The sequence below is a fragment of the Pongo pygmaeus genome, chromosome 5 (genome assembly GCF_028885625.2).
Source record: "Pongo pygmaeus isolate AG05252 chromosome 5, NHGRI_mPonPyg2-v2.0_pri, whole genome shotgun sequence".
NCBI lineage: Eukaryota > Metazoa > Chordata > Mammalia > Primates > Hominidae > Pongo > Pongo pygmaeus.
In genome coordinates this window covers 62,965,234-62,982,447 of record NC_072378.2, presented here as the reverse complement: position 1 = coordinate 62,982,447, position 17,214 = coordinate 62,965,234, and the positions used below count along the sequence as shown (strand labels likewise).

General features: G+C 36.2%; 1 protein-coding gene across 1 annotated transcript in view; it reads left to right on the top strand.

Annotated features, from left to right (window-relative positions):
* LOC129037898 (protein eyes shut homolog) overlaps positions 1-17,214 on the top strand; it is a 518,317-nt gene that overhangs the window by 451,242 nt on the left and 49,861 nt on the right. The window contains exon 11 of the mRNA XM_063666297.1: positions 7,147-7,321. Within this exon, the coding sequence (XP_063522367.1) occupies positions 7,147-7,321 (175 nt within the window). The remainder of the gene's footprint in view (positions 1-7,146; positions 7,322-17,214) is intronic.

Sequence of the window (17,214 nt, the reverse complement as noted above, 5' to 3'; positions counted from 1 at the left end):
TCTGCAGACTTAAACGTTTCTGTCTGACAGCTTTGAAGAGAGCAGTGGTTCTCCCAGCACGGAGTTTGAGAACTGAGAATGGACAGACTGTCTCAAGTGGGTCCCTGACCCCCAAGTAGCCTAACTGGGAGGCACCTCCCAGTAGGGGCCCTGACACCTCATACAGCTGGGTGCCCCTCTGAGATGAAGCTTCCAGAGGAAGGGTCAGGCAGCAACATTTACTGCTCTGCAATATTTGCTGTTCTGCAGCCTCTGCTGGTGATACCCAGGCAAACAGGGTCTGGAGTGGACCTCCAGCAAACTCCAACAGACCTGCAGCTGAGGGTCCTGACTGATAGAAGGAAAACTAACAAACAGAAAAGAATAGCATCAACACCACAAAAAGGACATCCACACCAAAACCCCATCTGTACATCACCATTATCAAAGACCAAAGGTAGATAAAACCACAAAGATGGGAATAAACCAGAGCAGAAAAGCTGAAAATTCTAAAAATCAGAGTGCCTCTTCTCCTCCAAGGGATCGCAGCTCCTCGCCAGCATGGAAGAAAGCTGGACAGAGAATGACTTTGACAAGTTGACAGAAGTAGGCTTCAGATCGGTAATAACAAACTCCTCCGACCTAAAGGAGGATGTTCGAACCCGTCGCAAAGAAGCTAAAAACCTTGAAAAAAGATTAGATGAATGGCTAACTAGAATAAACAGTGTAGAGAAGACCTTAAATGACCTGATGGAGCTGAAAACCATGGCATGAGAACTACGTGATGCATCCACAAGCTTCAGTAGCTAATTCGATCAAGTGGAAGAAAGGGTATCAGTGATTGAAGATCAGATAAGTGAAATGAAGTGAGAACACAAGTTTAGAGAAAAAACAGTAAAAAGAAATGAACAAAGTCCCAAGAAATATGGGACTATGTGAAAAGACCAAATCTACATCAGATTGGTGTACCTGAAAGTGGCGGGGAGAATGGAACCAAGTTGGAAAACACTCTGCAGGATATTATCCAGGAGAACTTCCCCAACCCAGCAAGGCAGGCCAACATTCAAATTAACGAAATACAGAGAACGCCACAAAGATACTCCTCGAGAAGAGCAACCCCAAGACACATAATTGTCAGATTCACCAAGGTTGAAATGCAAGGAAAAATGTTAAGGGCAGCCGGAGAGAAAGGTCGGGTTACCCACAAAGGGAAGCCCGTCAGACTAACAGCGGATCTCTCAGCAGAAACTCTACAAGTCAGAAGAGACTGGGGGCCAATATTCAATATTCTTAAAGAAAGAATTTTCAACCCAGAATTTCATTTCCAGCCAAACTAAACTTCATAAGTGAAGAAGAAATAAAATCCTTTACAGACAAACAAATGCTGAGAGATTTTCTCACCACCAGGCCTGCCTTACAAGAGCTCCTGAAGGAAGCACTAAACATGGAAAGGAACAACCATTACCAGCCACTGCAAAAACATGCCAAATTGTAAAGAACATCAATGCTAGGAAGCAACTGAATCAACTAATGAGCAAAATAACCAGGTAACATCATAATGAAAGGATCAAATTCACACATAACAATATTAACCTTAAATGTAAATGGGCTAAATGCCCCAATTAAAAGAAACAGACTGGCAAATTGAGTAGAGTCAAGACCCATCAGTGTGCTGTATTCAGGAGACCATCTCATGTGCAGAGACACACATAGGCTCAAAACAAAGAGGAGGAGGAAGATCTACCAGGCAAATGGAAAACAAAAAAAGCAGGGGTTGCAATCCTCATCTCTGATAAAACAGGCTTTAAACCAACAAAGATCAAAAGAGACAAAGGCCATTACATAATGGTAAAGGGATCAACTCAACAAGAAGAGCTAACTATCCTAAATATATATGCACCCAATACAGGAGCACCCAGATTCATAAAGCAAGTCCTTAGAGACATACAAAGAGACTTAGACTCCCGCACAATAATAATGGGAGACTTTAACACCCCACTGTCAACATTAGACAGATCAACAAGACAGAAAGTTAACAAGAATATCCAGGAATTGAACTCAGCTCTGCACCAAGCTGACCTAACAGACATCTACAGAACTCTCCACCCCAAATCAACAGAATATACATTCTTCTCAGCACAACATCACACTTATTCCAAAATTGACCACATAGTTGGAAGTAAAGCACTCCTCAGCAAATGTGAAAGAACAGAAATTATAACAAACTGTCTCTCAGACCAAAGTACAATCAAATTAGAACACAGGATTAAGAAACTCACTCAGAACTGTTCAACTACATGGAAACTGAACAACCTGCTCCTGAATGACTACTGGGTACATAACGAAATGAAGGCAGAAATAAAGATGTTCTTTGAAACCAATGAGAACAAAGACACAACATTCCAGAATCTCTGGGACACATTTAAACCAGTGTGTAGAGGGAAATTTATAGCACTAAATGCCAACAAGAGAAAGCAGGAAAGATCTAAAATTGATACCCTAACAACACAATTAAAAGAACTAGAGAAGCAAGAGCAAACACATTGAAACACTAGCAGAAGGCAATAAATAACTAAGATCAGAGCAGAACCAAAGGAGATAGAGACACAAAAACACCCTTCAAAAAATCAATGAATCCAGGAGCTGGTTTTTTGAAAAGATCAACAAAATGGATGGACTGCTAGCAAGACTAATAAAGAAGAAACGAGAGAAGAATCAAATAGACGCAATAAAAAATGATGAAGGGGATATCACCACCGATCCCACAGAAATACAAACTACCATCAGAGAATACTATAAACACCTCTACACAAATAAACTAGAAAATCTAGAAGAAATGGATAAATTCCTGGACACATATATCCTCCCAAGACTAAACCAGGAAGAAGTTGAATCCCTGAAGAGACCAATAACCGGCTCTGAAATTGAGGCAATAATTAATAGCCTACTAACCCAAAAAAGTCCAGGACCAGACAGACTGACAGCCGAATTCCACCAGAGGTACAAAGAGGAGCTGGCACCATTCCTTCTGAAACTATTCCAATCGATAGAAAAAGAGAGAATCTTCCCTAATTCATTTTATGAGGCCAGCATCATCCTGATACCAAAGCCTGGCCGAGACACAACAAAAAAAGAGAATTTTAGACCAATATCCCTGATAAACATCAATGCAAAAATCCTCAATAAAATACTGGCAAACCGAATCCAGCAGCACATCAAAAAGCTATCCACCATGATCAAGTTGGCTTCATCCCTGGGATGCAAGGCTAGTTCAACATACACAAATCAATAAATGTAATCCATCATATAAACAGAACCACAGACAAAAACCACATGGTTATCTCAATAGATGCAGAAAAGACTTTTGACAAAATTCGACAGCCCTTCATGATAAAAACTCTCAATAAACTAGGTATTGATGGGATGTATCTCAAAATAATAAGAGCTATTTATGACAAACCCACAGCCAATATCATACTGAATGGGCAAAAACTGAAAGCATCCCCTTTGAAAACTGGCACAAGATAGGGATGCCCTCTCTCACCACTCCTATTCAACATAGTGTTGGAAGTTCTGGCTAGGGCAATGAGGCAGGAGAAAGAAATAAAGGGAATTCAATAAGGAAAAGAGGAAGTAAAATTGTCCCTGTTTGCAGATGACATGATTGTATATTTAGAAAACCCCATTGTCTCAGCCCAAAATCTCCTTAAGCTGATAAGCAACTTCAGCAAAGTCTCAGGATACAAAATCAATGTGCAAAAATCACAAGTATTCTTATACACCAATAACAGACAAACAGAGAGCCAAATCATGAGTGAATTCCCATTCACAATTGCTTCAAAGAGAATAAAATACCTAGGAATCCAACTTACAAGGGATGTGAAGGACCTCTTCAAGGAGAACTACAAACCACTGCTCAATGAAATAAAAGAGGACACAAACAAATGGAAGAACATTCCATGCTCATAGACAGGAAGAATCAGTATCATGAAAATGGCCATACTGCCCAAGGTAATTTATAGATTTAATGTCATCCCCATCAAGCTACCAATGACTTTCTTCACTGAATTGGAAATAACTACTTTAAAGTTTATATGGAACCAAAAAAGAGCCCACATTGCCCAGACAATCCTAAGCAAAAAGAACAAACCTGGAGGCATCATGCTACCTGACTTCAAACTATACTACTAGGCTACAGTAACCAAAACAGCATGGTACTGGTACCAAAACAGAGATATAGACCAATGGAACAGAACAGAGCCCTCAGAAATAATAGCACACATCTACAACCATCTGATCTTTGACAAATCTGACAAAAACAAGAAATTGGGAAAGGATTCCCTACTTAATAAATGGTTCTGGGAAAACTGGCTAGTCATATGTAGAAAGCTGAAACTGGATTCCTTCCTTACACCTTATACAAAAATTAATTCAAGATGGATTGAAGACTTAAATGTTAGACCTAAAACCATAAAAACCCTAGAAGAAAATCTAGGCAATACCATTCAGGATATAGGCATGGGCAAGGACTTCATGTCTAAAACATCAAAAGCAATGGCAACAAAAGCCAAAATTGACAAATGGGATCTAATTAAACTAAAGAGCTGCTGCACAGCAAAAGAAACTACCATCAGAGTGAACAGGCACCCTATAGAATGGGAGAAAATTTTTTCAATCTACCCATCTGACAAAGGGCTAATATCCAGAATCTACAAATAACTTAAACAAATTTACAAGAAAAAATCAAACAACCCCATCAAAAACTGGGCAAAGGATATGAATAGACACTTCTCAAAAGAAGACATTTATGCAGCCAACAGACACATGAAAAAATGCTCATCGTCACTGGCCATCAGAGAAATGCAAACCAAAACCACAATGAGATACCATCTCACGCCAGTTAGAATGCTGATCATTAAAAAGTCAGGAAACAACAGGTGCTGGAGAGGATGTGGAGAAATAGAAACACTTTCACACTGTTGGCAGGACTGTAAACTAGTTCAACCATTGTGGAAGACAGTGAGTGAATTCCTCAAGGATCTAGAACTAGAAATACCATTTGACCCAGCCATCCCACTACTGGGCATATACCCAAAGGATTATAAATCATGCTACTATAAAGACACATACACATGTATGTTTATTGCAGCACTATTCACAATAGCAAAGGCTTGGAACCAACCCAAATGTCCATCAATGATAGACTAGATTAAGAAAATGTAGCACATATACACCATGGAAAACTATGCAGCCATAAAAAAGGATGAGTTCATGTCCTTTGTAGGGACATGGATGAAGCTGGAAACCATCATTCTGAGCATACTATCCCAAGGACAGAAAACCAAACACCGCATGTTCTCACTCATAGGTGGGAATTGAACAATGAGAACACTTGGACACAGGGTGGGGAACATCACACACTGGGGCCTGTCATGGGGTCAAGGGAGCGGGGAGGAATAGCATCAGGAGGAATACCTAATGTAAATGACGAGTTAATGGGTGCAGCACACCAGCGTGGCACATGTATACAATATAACAAACCTGCAAGGTTGCAAGGTATGCACATGCACCCTAGAACTTAAAGTATAACAATGACAAAAAAAAAAAAAAAAAAAAACGAAAGCCTTTTATGCCCCCAAAAAAAAAGTTTTGAAAATAAAATTCAATCTTGCCTTTATCATTTTAAAGACCTTATTTCTGGTTGATGTTCCTATTTATTTGAAAGAACTTTGCAAATAAACTATAAGTAACTGCTAAAGGAGCTGAGTAAAATTACAATACATTTCAGGATTTCAAACACTTTCATTTCAAATTCTTCACTGAACCGTCCTTTTTATTTACATATATTTATCTAATCTTGGGGTAGAAAAGTTATTTTTGTTTTTTTTTTGAAACAGACTCTCGCTCTGTTGCCCAGGCTGGAATGCAGTGGTGCAATCTCAGCTCACTGCAAGCTCTGCCTCTGGGGTTCACGCCATTCTCCTGCCTCAGCCTCCCGAGTAGCTGGGACTACAGGCACCTGCCACCACGCCCAGCTAATTGTATTTTTAATAGAGACGGGGTTTCACGGTGTTAGCCAGGATGGTCTCAATCTCCTGACCTCGTGATCCACCCGCCTCGGCCTCCCAAAGTGCTGGGACTACAGACATGAGCCACCGTTCCCGGCTGAAAAGTTCTTTCTAAAGATGTATAGAAAGGCAAAATCTCTGAAAGAAAAAAGAGAAAAATGTGACAACATAAACTTCTTTACCTAAAAAAAAAAAAAAAAAAAAAACTACCATAGCAAAATTGAGGGGTAAATATTAAACTGGAGAAAGTTTATTTACCGTATATCACAAATAGCTAATGTCCTCATTATATGAGACTCTCTTTATATAGTATAAATACAAATTATAATATAAATTATGAATGACCAATAAATTTGTTAAAAGATTTTTGATACCCAACCAAAAACAGTAAAATAATATTTTATTAGCTATCGCATGTAAAAATGAAATGGAATGGTAATCCGAGGCATGGTAGTGCCCGTGAAGAAAGGGGTATCCCAGTCTCCTGAGTCCAGTTGTGAAAAATATCTATGGGGGACACTTAGGCATACTTCAAAGCATCTATATCTTTTCCCCTAGTAATTCTACTTCTAGAAATATGTACTGAAAAAAAATTTAAATGGACAAAGATATACACATAAGATATTCATTACAACTTTATTTCTAATAGCAAAAAGTATAAATGAGTCAATGGTATAATAATTATAGGTTTATTAAATATATTTTGATATAAGGAAATATGTCATCACTTAAAAATAGTTAACGCTACAAGAAAAAAGTTAATGTTATTTATGATGCTCAACTTTTTGGTATAATATTATATTTTCTACAGCTTAGTGCAGATTGCATTTTTGTTTAAAAGAAAATATGACTAAGCATGGAAAAAATACCACACACACACACACCAAAATGTTAATAGTTGTCTGCTGTGAAGTGATATCATGAATGACTTTTTAAAAAAATTTTCTCTGCGCATTTCTGTATTCTTATATTTCTTTTAAAATTTACATGTATTACTTTATTTTGAAAAACTTTTACTTTAAAAATGAAAAATAACCTTCTTCTTGTTTTTTCTATTTCTTCTGTTTGTTAACACGAAGTGTTTTTGCGTTTCTTCAAGGCTGTATTTTCACTCTTCAAGTTCGCACTGAGAAGGATGGCCATTTCAGAGGACTGGGAAATCCCGAGGGCCACCCAAATGCTGGACGCAGTGTTGGCCAGTGTCATGCTTCTCCCTGCAGTTTAATGAAATGTGGCAATGGTGGGACATGCATAGAGAGTGGAACTAGTGTTTAGTAAGTATGACGTTATTAGGAATGAAAGTAGCAGGTTGTTTGCACTCTAACTGGTACGCCACTCTGTCATTCCACTTGTACAAACTAGGAACACAAACAGATGCACATATTTAAAATGTTCTTATGTAGACTTGTTACATGATGGGAGGACAGGTGAAGGCACCTAAAAATAGGATCAGCACAGCATTTATGCCATATTAGTTCTGTTAAACAATGACAATGAATCACTACATTTCATTCCAGACACCATGAAAAATATCACTTAAATTCATACTATTGAGAGAGTAGACAGAAATGTTAACCACACAGAGGCTTACATATTGGGATTTGCTTTCATATGTAGGTTTGAGCCGCTTTAGAAAGGGCAATAGTAAAGCTAAACAATTTGACTTCTGAACTACTTTAGTATGAAACCAACGTGGACCCATTGAGTGAGAAGGAAAAAAGAAAGGAGAATGTTTTTATATTCATTACTCCTTTTGCAGAGCATCTCGTCTATGCAAAAATAGTATATGAGGGGTTCTGGGAATATGCTAAAGAAAGTGGAAGTAAGCACTGTCATTCAATTTCTTACACTCTAGCTACTCATAAATTTCTTATGTCTCATACATGTATAAGACAGCTAAAGAGAGATTTGTCAAAATGCTCCCCACAGGACACAGTGTTCACCAGGAACACCGGCTCCCTGCAAAGCAGCTGGGAAAGAAGAGTGTCAGAGTTTCTCCTGAAAGACAGAGTCTACCCTGAAGAAAGTATAGTTTTAAAAGACATGAGTGAATCTCTTACTCTCCCTGAACAAATCCCCTCCACCTCCTCACTAGAAAATGATCAAAAGCAAAGTTCAAACAACTGCTAGTCACAGTAAAATTTGTGGAGAAAAAAAATGTATAGTTTGACTCAACCCATGGAATTCCTGAGGACAAAATGTAAGGCTTGGGATGCCACCATCACAGAGCAATAATTTTTGGCATTAGCTTTACCACTATAATTTTATCATTACTTCTCTACAATTTTTAATGAAACCTTTAGATTGCTTTACAAAGTATGCACTCTAATTTGCTCTACAACTAAACTTAATTAGAAGCACACGTTTACTTCACTTTATCTAAAGAGTTGTAGTCATTCTTCAGGGGTTACTACTAAGTATTTTTGGGTTTTTTTAATGTGATAATAAACAGGGATCTAGAAAGTTGCAATAGGAAAGCATATGAAGTTGAAGGTGAAGGTGGGGAATCCATCCCCACCCTACGTTATTCCATGTGGACCAAACAGCCTGACAGTTTGAACCTAAGAGCCATATATATTTATCTTGGAATATATAGTGCCAAGTATAGATAGGTACTTAGAACCATTTGCAGATTATTTTGATTAATATAGAAATTTTATTGAGTTCTGATATTAAACGTAATACCTTACAATTGCACAGGACTTTGTGTGTAACAAAGCATTTTTTTATATATTATTTCCATTGCTCCTCACTAAAACCCTCTAAATTACTCAATGCCAGTATCCTAATTCCAATTTTATAGGGTGAAAATAAGCCCCAGAGACTGTGAGTAATTCAAGAGGATGTATGAGCACCCTGTGAGTAGTACAGCAGGACCCAAAATCAGATCTTCCATTTCGCGGGTCAAGATTCTCTCCAGAATCTAAATAGCAAGAAATGAACTTAAAAACAGTGAATAATTTTAATGAGGTAACAAAAGGGTTAAGTCGCTCTTTATTTACTGGTTGTAACCTGTTCATTTCATCTTAATTTTAAAAAATAACGTTGAAATTATCTTCAGTTGGCACACTGTATTTTCTCCAAATTGAAAATACCTTTCTTTATAACACATATCCTGGGGATTTCATAGATTGCCATGTGGGTGGAAAGCAGTATCTCAAACATGAGGGCCTAAATTTGAGTAACAAATAGACAAGCAATAATGTACAGGGGGAATGATACATCTGACAAATTTCCTTACAGGATTCTAAAAATTTTTCTTATCAAAATTGTGACCAGTTTTGGGATCCTCTTATTGACATAATTACAAAATAATTACTAACTATGAAGATATACTACAGAGCCAGAAGTAGCTCTTGTGACCATCATTTAATAACATTAAATTTACAGATCCCTGAACTTAAAACAGGTGAATTTTATGGTAAGTAAATTATACCTCAATAAAGCTGTTCAAAAATATTAAGTCTCCCATTCATAGATATTCAGATCCAGTGGCAGCAGCAGTTTAAAGAATTTTATTCCTTTTGACAGTTTTAAACAAGGCTTTTCTAATCTCAATATAAGAATACCTCCTTTAAAGAAAAAAAATATTGTGCTTTGTAATATACTTTTCAAAAGTGTTTAAGAAGTTTATTTCTGTACTTGCCCTAGTTACAGATTCTTAATTTTATATGGCTCTAAACTTTATTTTTCAGCTGAAGCAGGGTAATATTAAATTGAATTTCTAAGTAACCTTATAGACAGCTCAAAGCTAAAGTTTAATCTTTTCCTGAAAAATAACTAACACACCTTATGAAATATTTGTTAAATGCTCAAGAGGCAAGTACCAACACAGAAGCACCAATTTTATGGTGCTTAGAATCAATTGTAAAAGGAAAACCTCAAAGCTGATCAAAGTGTCTTAACAATGAACAGTTTAATGTTATAAATTTAAAACAACTCAAAATGCTCCCTTTAGCTCCCTTCCTCTTAGCTGGGACAGGAGGCATTGTTTTGGTACATAAGGGAAAGTCTTATTCCAAGTAAGGAAAGAGATGGGGCCTGATAAGGTTTCCAGTGTGTTCAGGGCCCTGGTGAAGTGATGAAACCCCTTCTCTCCTGCTCTGAGTTCATCACCACACACAGATCCATCTGTGTTCTGATGGAATTTCTCAAATGTGAGTATCATAAGGCAGAGTTCATTTCAGGCCTTTATGCTCCTGGGATGAGTTCTGATGCAACAAAGAAATGTAAAACTATTTCTGTTCTTAGTAGCCAAGGATAAAAAAGAAAAAAGGTTACATCAAAACAAAATTTTTAAGTAAAAAAAAAAAAAAAAAAATGGGTTTAGTTCTTAGTTCTATGTGTGTATGTGCTTGGTAGGTGTCTTTTTTTTTGACATAAATAAAATGCTTTAATTAAATGGCTATTTGATTCCAAACCAAAAATGTTTAGTGAGAAGAAAGATATTTTACATTTTTGCCAATTTCTTCCACCATGTCTAGCTTAATAGGTGTTTTTAAGCAAGTTTTATTTAAGTTGTACTTTTTTCCTTTATTTTCTTAATTGACAAATAAAAATTGGATATATTTATCATGTAGAACATGATGTTTCAAAATATATATACATTGTGGAATGGCTCAAATGAGCTAATTAGCACATGCATTACCTCACATATTTATAATTTTTTCTGATTGGAATATTTAAAATCTACTCTCAGCAATTTTCAAAATACAAGACATTGTTACTAACCATAGTCACCATGTTGTACAGTAACCTGTGACTGAGGACAATATGCAGATGTGTCCCTTTAAGAAAAACATAGTGTAGCCCTGTCATCGTGGCTCATGCCTGTAATCCCAGCACTTTGGGAGGCCGAGATGGGTGGATCACCTGAGGTCAGGAGTTCGAGACCAGCCTGGTCAACATGGCGAAACCCCATCTCTACTAAAAATACAAAAATTAGCCAGTGTGGTGGTGGGTGCCTGTAATCCCAGCTACTTGGGAGGCTGAGGCAGGAGAATTGCTTGAACCTGGGAGGCAGAGGGTGCAGAGAGCTGAGATCGCACCACTGCACTCCAGCCTGGATGACAAGGGGGAAACTCCATCTGAAAAAAATAGAAAAGCAGTGTAGGAAAAACAAAACTTACAAAAACAAGTTAGATGTTAAAATGAGTGGCACAGACAATAAGTACAATAGGAGTTGGAAGAATGTGGTTGTAAAATGAGGCTAATTTACAACATAAATCTATCAGTGATCACAAAATCTCATTGATTCAGGATTTCCTAATTATTTTTTGTCTTAGAAATGCCTTTGAGCATCAGGTCAAAGCTAAAAACTCTTTCTCCTAAAAACTGAACATACTTGGAACACAAAAATGTGCTTATCATTTTAGAGGTTTACAAACCCCTAGAACCCAATAATAGATTCTCTAAGGTCTGCCAAAGTTCCCAAATTAAGCATCCTTTGCTCAGACTGTCTTCTTTTATGTATTTTGTCCAACAATGCTTAATTCAGTCTTCTATTACTCCTCAGCTGGACATGTAATTGTTTTCCAACTAGTGACCTGTTCCCTAAACACTCCTAACCTTAATCCAGGTTGAATCTTCCTAAAATCCTCTTTGCTCTTAATCATTTTCCTGCTCAAAATGTTTCCTGGTTTTCCACTGCCAATGCAGCAAAATGTAAATTTTTAATCTGTTGTCAAGCTATACGTGACTGTTATCAACCTGCCTATTCCTGCTATTCTTTTTCTCTCTGCATAGCAATCAAATTAATTGTACTACTCTATCCCGCCTTCCAAGAAACCCCCTCTTCTTATCAAGCAATCAGCTGAGTTTCTTGTGAAGCTATGGCCAGCTTGGTAACTCATTACCTTGTACTAGTTCTTTTTTCCTCCTCCCTTTGCTTCTCTCTCACTGTTGCTTCCTTGAGAGAGTACTCCTTACTTCCTTGGAACTGCCTTTAACTCTGTCTTTTAGAGATTCCAATTTTAGGTAGATAATTTTTCTCACCTATGAGGTTGGCAAAAAGCTAAAAATATGACTAACCTATTAGTGAGGCTGTAGAGAAGGAGACACTATTATGTATTAGAGCAAACTAATTTCTCTATTTGTTAAAACAAAGACTGGAAACTGCTCAAATGTTCATCACTAGGTATCTTGTTGAAAAAGCCAAGGAATGTTTATATAATGGAGGACTTCACATATATAAAAAAAGACCTTTTATATGTTGCTATGGAGTGATCCTCAGGACTTACTAAGTGAAAAAAATCAGGATAAAGAAACATGTAAGAAAACGAGATAATAGATATAGATAAACAGATATAAATACATAAACATAGATACACATACACATATGCTCATATTTTTCTAAGAAAAAAATGCAAGATTACACACACACAATTTATAAATAGTTATCTATAGGGTGAGGGAGAAAACAAGAAGTAGTAAAAGGATAAAAGCTAGACTTTCTAACTATAATTTGCTTTATAGTTTTTATTTGGAACCAGGTAAAATGTTTCACATGGTCAATTAAAAAAGAAAAAGACAAATTTTTAAATACTGAAGAAAAATAAGGAAATGAACTGTACTTCAAGTTGGTAGCATAACCAAGCAGAAAAGATTTAGTTCAATTAATTTTAAAACACAATATTTTGACTATACAGTGGATTATAGCCTAAAGACAAAAAGAACCATAAAGATATTCTATTGCATCCTGTAGTCTTGATGTTAGTGGTAACATTGATATTGTTATTTTAAAACTATATATAAAAATACCCAAATAGCATTATATTTATATAACAGATAAATATATATAAACCAAATGAACAATTATATTAACATTAGTCATTAGGAACCAGAATTTTCAGCATGAAAGAGATCTAGGCATAAAATCAAAGAAGTAAAAATCATTCTAATCCTTAATATGAACTGGAATTAATGTATGAACTCATTACTTAACTTTCTACTCAGGAGGCCGAGGAGGGAGAATCACTTGAACCTGGGAGGCAGAGGCTGCACTGAGCCAAGATTGTGCCATTGCACTCCAGCCTGGGCAACAGAGCAAGACTCCACCTCAAAAAAAAAAAAAATCTTTCTTTTTTTTTTTTAAATCTCCCAGCTATATCTGCTAAAAAGATTTAGAAGCAATAACTTAGTATCAATGAACACCTCTAGTGCCAAAATTGTCATCTCCAAATACCATTTTCCACTAAAATGAACCAAGACTTCTTGGAGAATTGTACGCTCAGCTCTAGGACAGAAAATATATAAGCCTAGATATCTTTTTATGCCTGAAAGCAAGAATGTTAACAAAGACAACTATGGTTATATTAAAAGACAACAGGAGCCAACTTAAAGAGACTCCCACTGGCCAAAGATGAGACATTTTCAGAAAATTATCTTTCCATAGTCAGAAAATATGGAGAACTTATTTGAAGAGTGTAGATTTTAAGATAAGCTCACATTTTTTGTTTCTTTATTATTTAAGTAGCTGGAAAATAAGAGTCAGAGGTAAGAATTCACTGTGGATTTTCATCAAGCCTTCCTACACTGTGGCTTAAGAGTAACCTCTTTTGTCTCGTGGTCTTTTTATAACTCAGATGTCAGTTACTTTCTACCAGACCCTTGACATCTACATAAATTGTGAAGATTCCAAAAGGCATGTTTATGTTCTAAAGTCATCTCTAGCTCACCAGTCTTTCACCCATACTGTCTATTCCATATCACAGATGCCTAAAAGCAACAATCAACTTCTTTAATTTCTATCAAATTAACAAAGCCATTTACACTTTTAGATCAGATTGTTAAGATTGGTGCAGGGGGTGGGGAGAGGTGACAATGTGGAAGGAAAAGGTTTATATCATGGCCACCTAAATAACTTCCAACTTGTCTTTTGGTCACCCCACCACTGCAGTAAATACATGGCAATTCCACTCCAGTTTTTGTCTTCTGTCCTTTGCTTTGCTTTTTTCCAACTGATCTGTAGGTTAAAACAAACCACAATTCCCTCCTGGTGTCAGGCAGAGTAATTTATCATCTTATTTTGTAGTCTAGGCTCATGTTCATCCCAATGCAACCAGGGTCCACTATCTACTCCAAGCAGCTCATGTAGTTTCCCAAAGACAGTTCTCTCCTTAATAGGAATTCTGAGTGCAACTGTTAACATACTACAATGTTCAAGCCCTTGCACCTGAAGAACTACAAAATAAGGCCTACAGACAACTGCCAGTATTTTCATTAGTATGTAAAGAGTAATTTCATCTCATCCTTCTTACACTCTGTGAGGTATCACCAAGGACCTAGGTGAGTATCTCACCAGCAAAGAAAGGAAGGCCATAGGGGAATGTCAGCAGGTGGAGTGATTAATATAGCAACCTGTCCTAGTAAGCATGTCAAGTTTCAATATGCCATCACATTCCAGTGTACGATGAGATTCATTTGTTTTAACACTTGATTGTATATTATTCAAAGACTTCAAATTTTGAGCATGTCATTTAAAATCCAGCAAATTTTGGCAGGTAAAATGTTATACATCATATCACACTTACCTTATTCTCCCAACTTGTTACTCAAATGGAAATAAGCCATAAAGGAAAGCAATTTTATATGAATTAAGTCATCCACACAGGAGATGACCTGAGAAGATAATTTAGCTATGTTTTCCTTTTTCTTTAAAGAGCAGAGAAATAAGTTATATATGCAGAACTAGATTCCTTTAGGTCATGTTATCACCCATTGCTAAATTACATGCGTTTATTATATTATTCATATGACTTTATCATCACACCACATAGATTTTGTGTCTGTGCTTTTGCTTATGCATAGAAAACCCACAAATCTATAACCAGAACTTTTTTACAGATCCAGCTCAAGGTAAATTTTCTCCAATAACTTTCATTTTCTGTTCTTAGCCTCAACATATACATAAGAATCTCTCTTGTCCAAAGCATCAAAATCCATATTTGATAGGTAACCTGAAAAAGTAGGCTAAGCAGAGATTATATTTTTCTGTATTAGCTTCTCATCTGCAATCTGAGAGCTAATAATAGTATTTACTTTGTAGGTTTTATATGGTGATTAAACAAATTACTACAACAAAGTACTTAAAATGGTGCCTGGCACTAAGGTAAAGCCCTAAGAAGCCGAATATTATATTTTATATATATCATATATTTCATACAAATACATTATTCTAAATAAAGTAGCAAGTCCTCAGGGTGGGGAACAAGACCATGTTTTCTATTTTGTACTCACCTTGGTAACGAAGTACGATGCTGCTCTATATTCCCTCTTTGGTAATATTTAGTAAGTGAATGATATTTAACAAAAAACATGAAATCTTCTATTATCTCATTTTCAGATAATTTTTTATATCCATGTTCATACTAAACTCTTACAGTCTTAGACTTGCCTAAGTACAAGAAAATTAAAATCTTCATGTTGAATTTCTATAGTAATGAGGAAAAATTTACCCATAGAGGTTCTAAGCTATAAAATTGACGGTCAGAACTAAACAATTTATCTGCAACTTAGGAATTCAAATCAGTTTCATTCTAAATGCACAGAAGTAAAATAATTAACTATATTAGTAAGAACATACTCTAATATTCATCTCTTGATTTACTATCATGATGAGCTGTTAATCACATTTCCAAAGTGTTTAACATTTTATTCTCTGCTATCATCTGCTTATGTTTGGAGACAGAAGAACCCACAAATTTTTCCTTGTACTGACAATTAAGGATATATAACATTTTTTGAATGGTCTTGAAATAAGAAAACAGTGCTCTGTATAATGTTAATGATTCCTCAGTATAATTTAAGTAGTCTTAGCTATTGTATGCCCGGTACATGTGTCCCAGCTCTTTGCCTGCTAGTCTGTTTAATTAAATCTGCCTTATGTCCTGAACTATCATCAAATTTATGAGCCATGTCCCTAGATGCTTATAGAAAAAAAAAAAAAGCTATTTTGTCACCTACTCTTACCTTCAATGCAGTCTAGCTAAAAGCGGGGTTTTTTTAAACTTTTATTTTAGGTTCAGGGTGTCCATGTGCAGGTTTGTTACATAAGTGTGTGTTGCTGAGGTTTGGTGTACAAATAATTCCATCACCCAGATAGTGAGCATAGTAACCAATAGGTAGTTTTTCACCCCACGTTCCCTCCCACCTTCCTACATCAAGTAGTCCCCAGTGCCTATCGTTCCCATTTGTTTGTGTCCATATGTACTCATTGTTTAGCTCCTACTTATAAATGAGAATATGCAGTATTTGGTTTTCTGTTCCTATGTTAGTTTGCTTAAGATAATGGCCTCCAGCTGCATTCATGTTTCTTCAAAGGACATGATTTCATTTTTTCAATGGCTGTGTAGTATTCCATGGTATATATGTACCACATTCTCTTTATCCAGTACCCTGTTGATGGGCATCAAGGTTGATTCCATGTCTTTGCTATTGTGAATAGTGCTGCAGTTAACATACAAATGCATATGTCTTCTTGATAGAATGATTTATATTCCTTTAGATATATAGCCAGTAATGGGATTACTGGCTTGATTGGTAGTTCTAAGTTCTTTAAGAAATCTCCACACTGCTTTCCACAATGGCTGAAGTAATTTACATTCCCATGCAATGTGTAAGTGTGCCCTTTTCATTGCAACCTCACCAATGGCTGTCATTTTTTTTAACTTTTTATAATAGCCATTCTGATTGGTGTGAGTTGGTTTCTCATTGTGGTTTTGGTTTGCATTTCTCTAATGATTAGTGATGTTGAGCATTACTTAATCTATTTGTTGGTTTCATGTATGTCTTCTTTTGAGAAGTGTCTGTTCATGTCATTTGCCCATTTTTTTAATGGGGTTGTCTGTTTTCTGCTTGTTGAATTGTTTAAGTTCCTTACAGATTCTGGACATTAGACCTTTTTTGTTGTGTAGTGTGTGAATATTTTCTCCCATTTTGTAGGTTGTCTGTTTACTCTGTTGATAGTTTCTTTTGCTGTGCAGAAGCTCTTTGGTTTAATTAGGTCCCACTTGTCAATTTTTGTTTTTATGGAAATTGCTTCTGGGGACTTAGTTGTAAATTCTTTACCAAGCCTGATGTCCAGAATGGTATTTCCTAGGTTTTCTTCTAGGGTTTTTATAGGTTTAGATCTTACATTTAAGTCTTTAGTCCATATTGAGTTAATTTT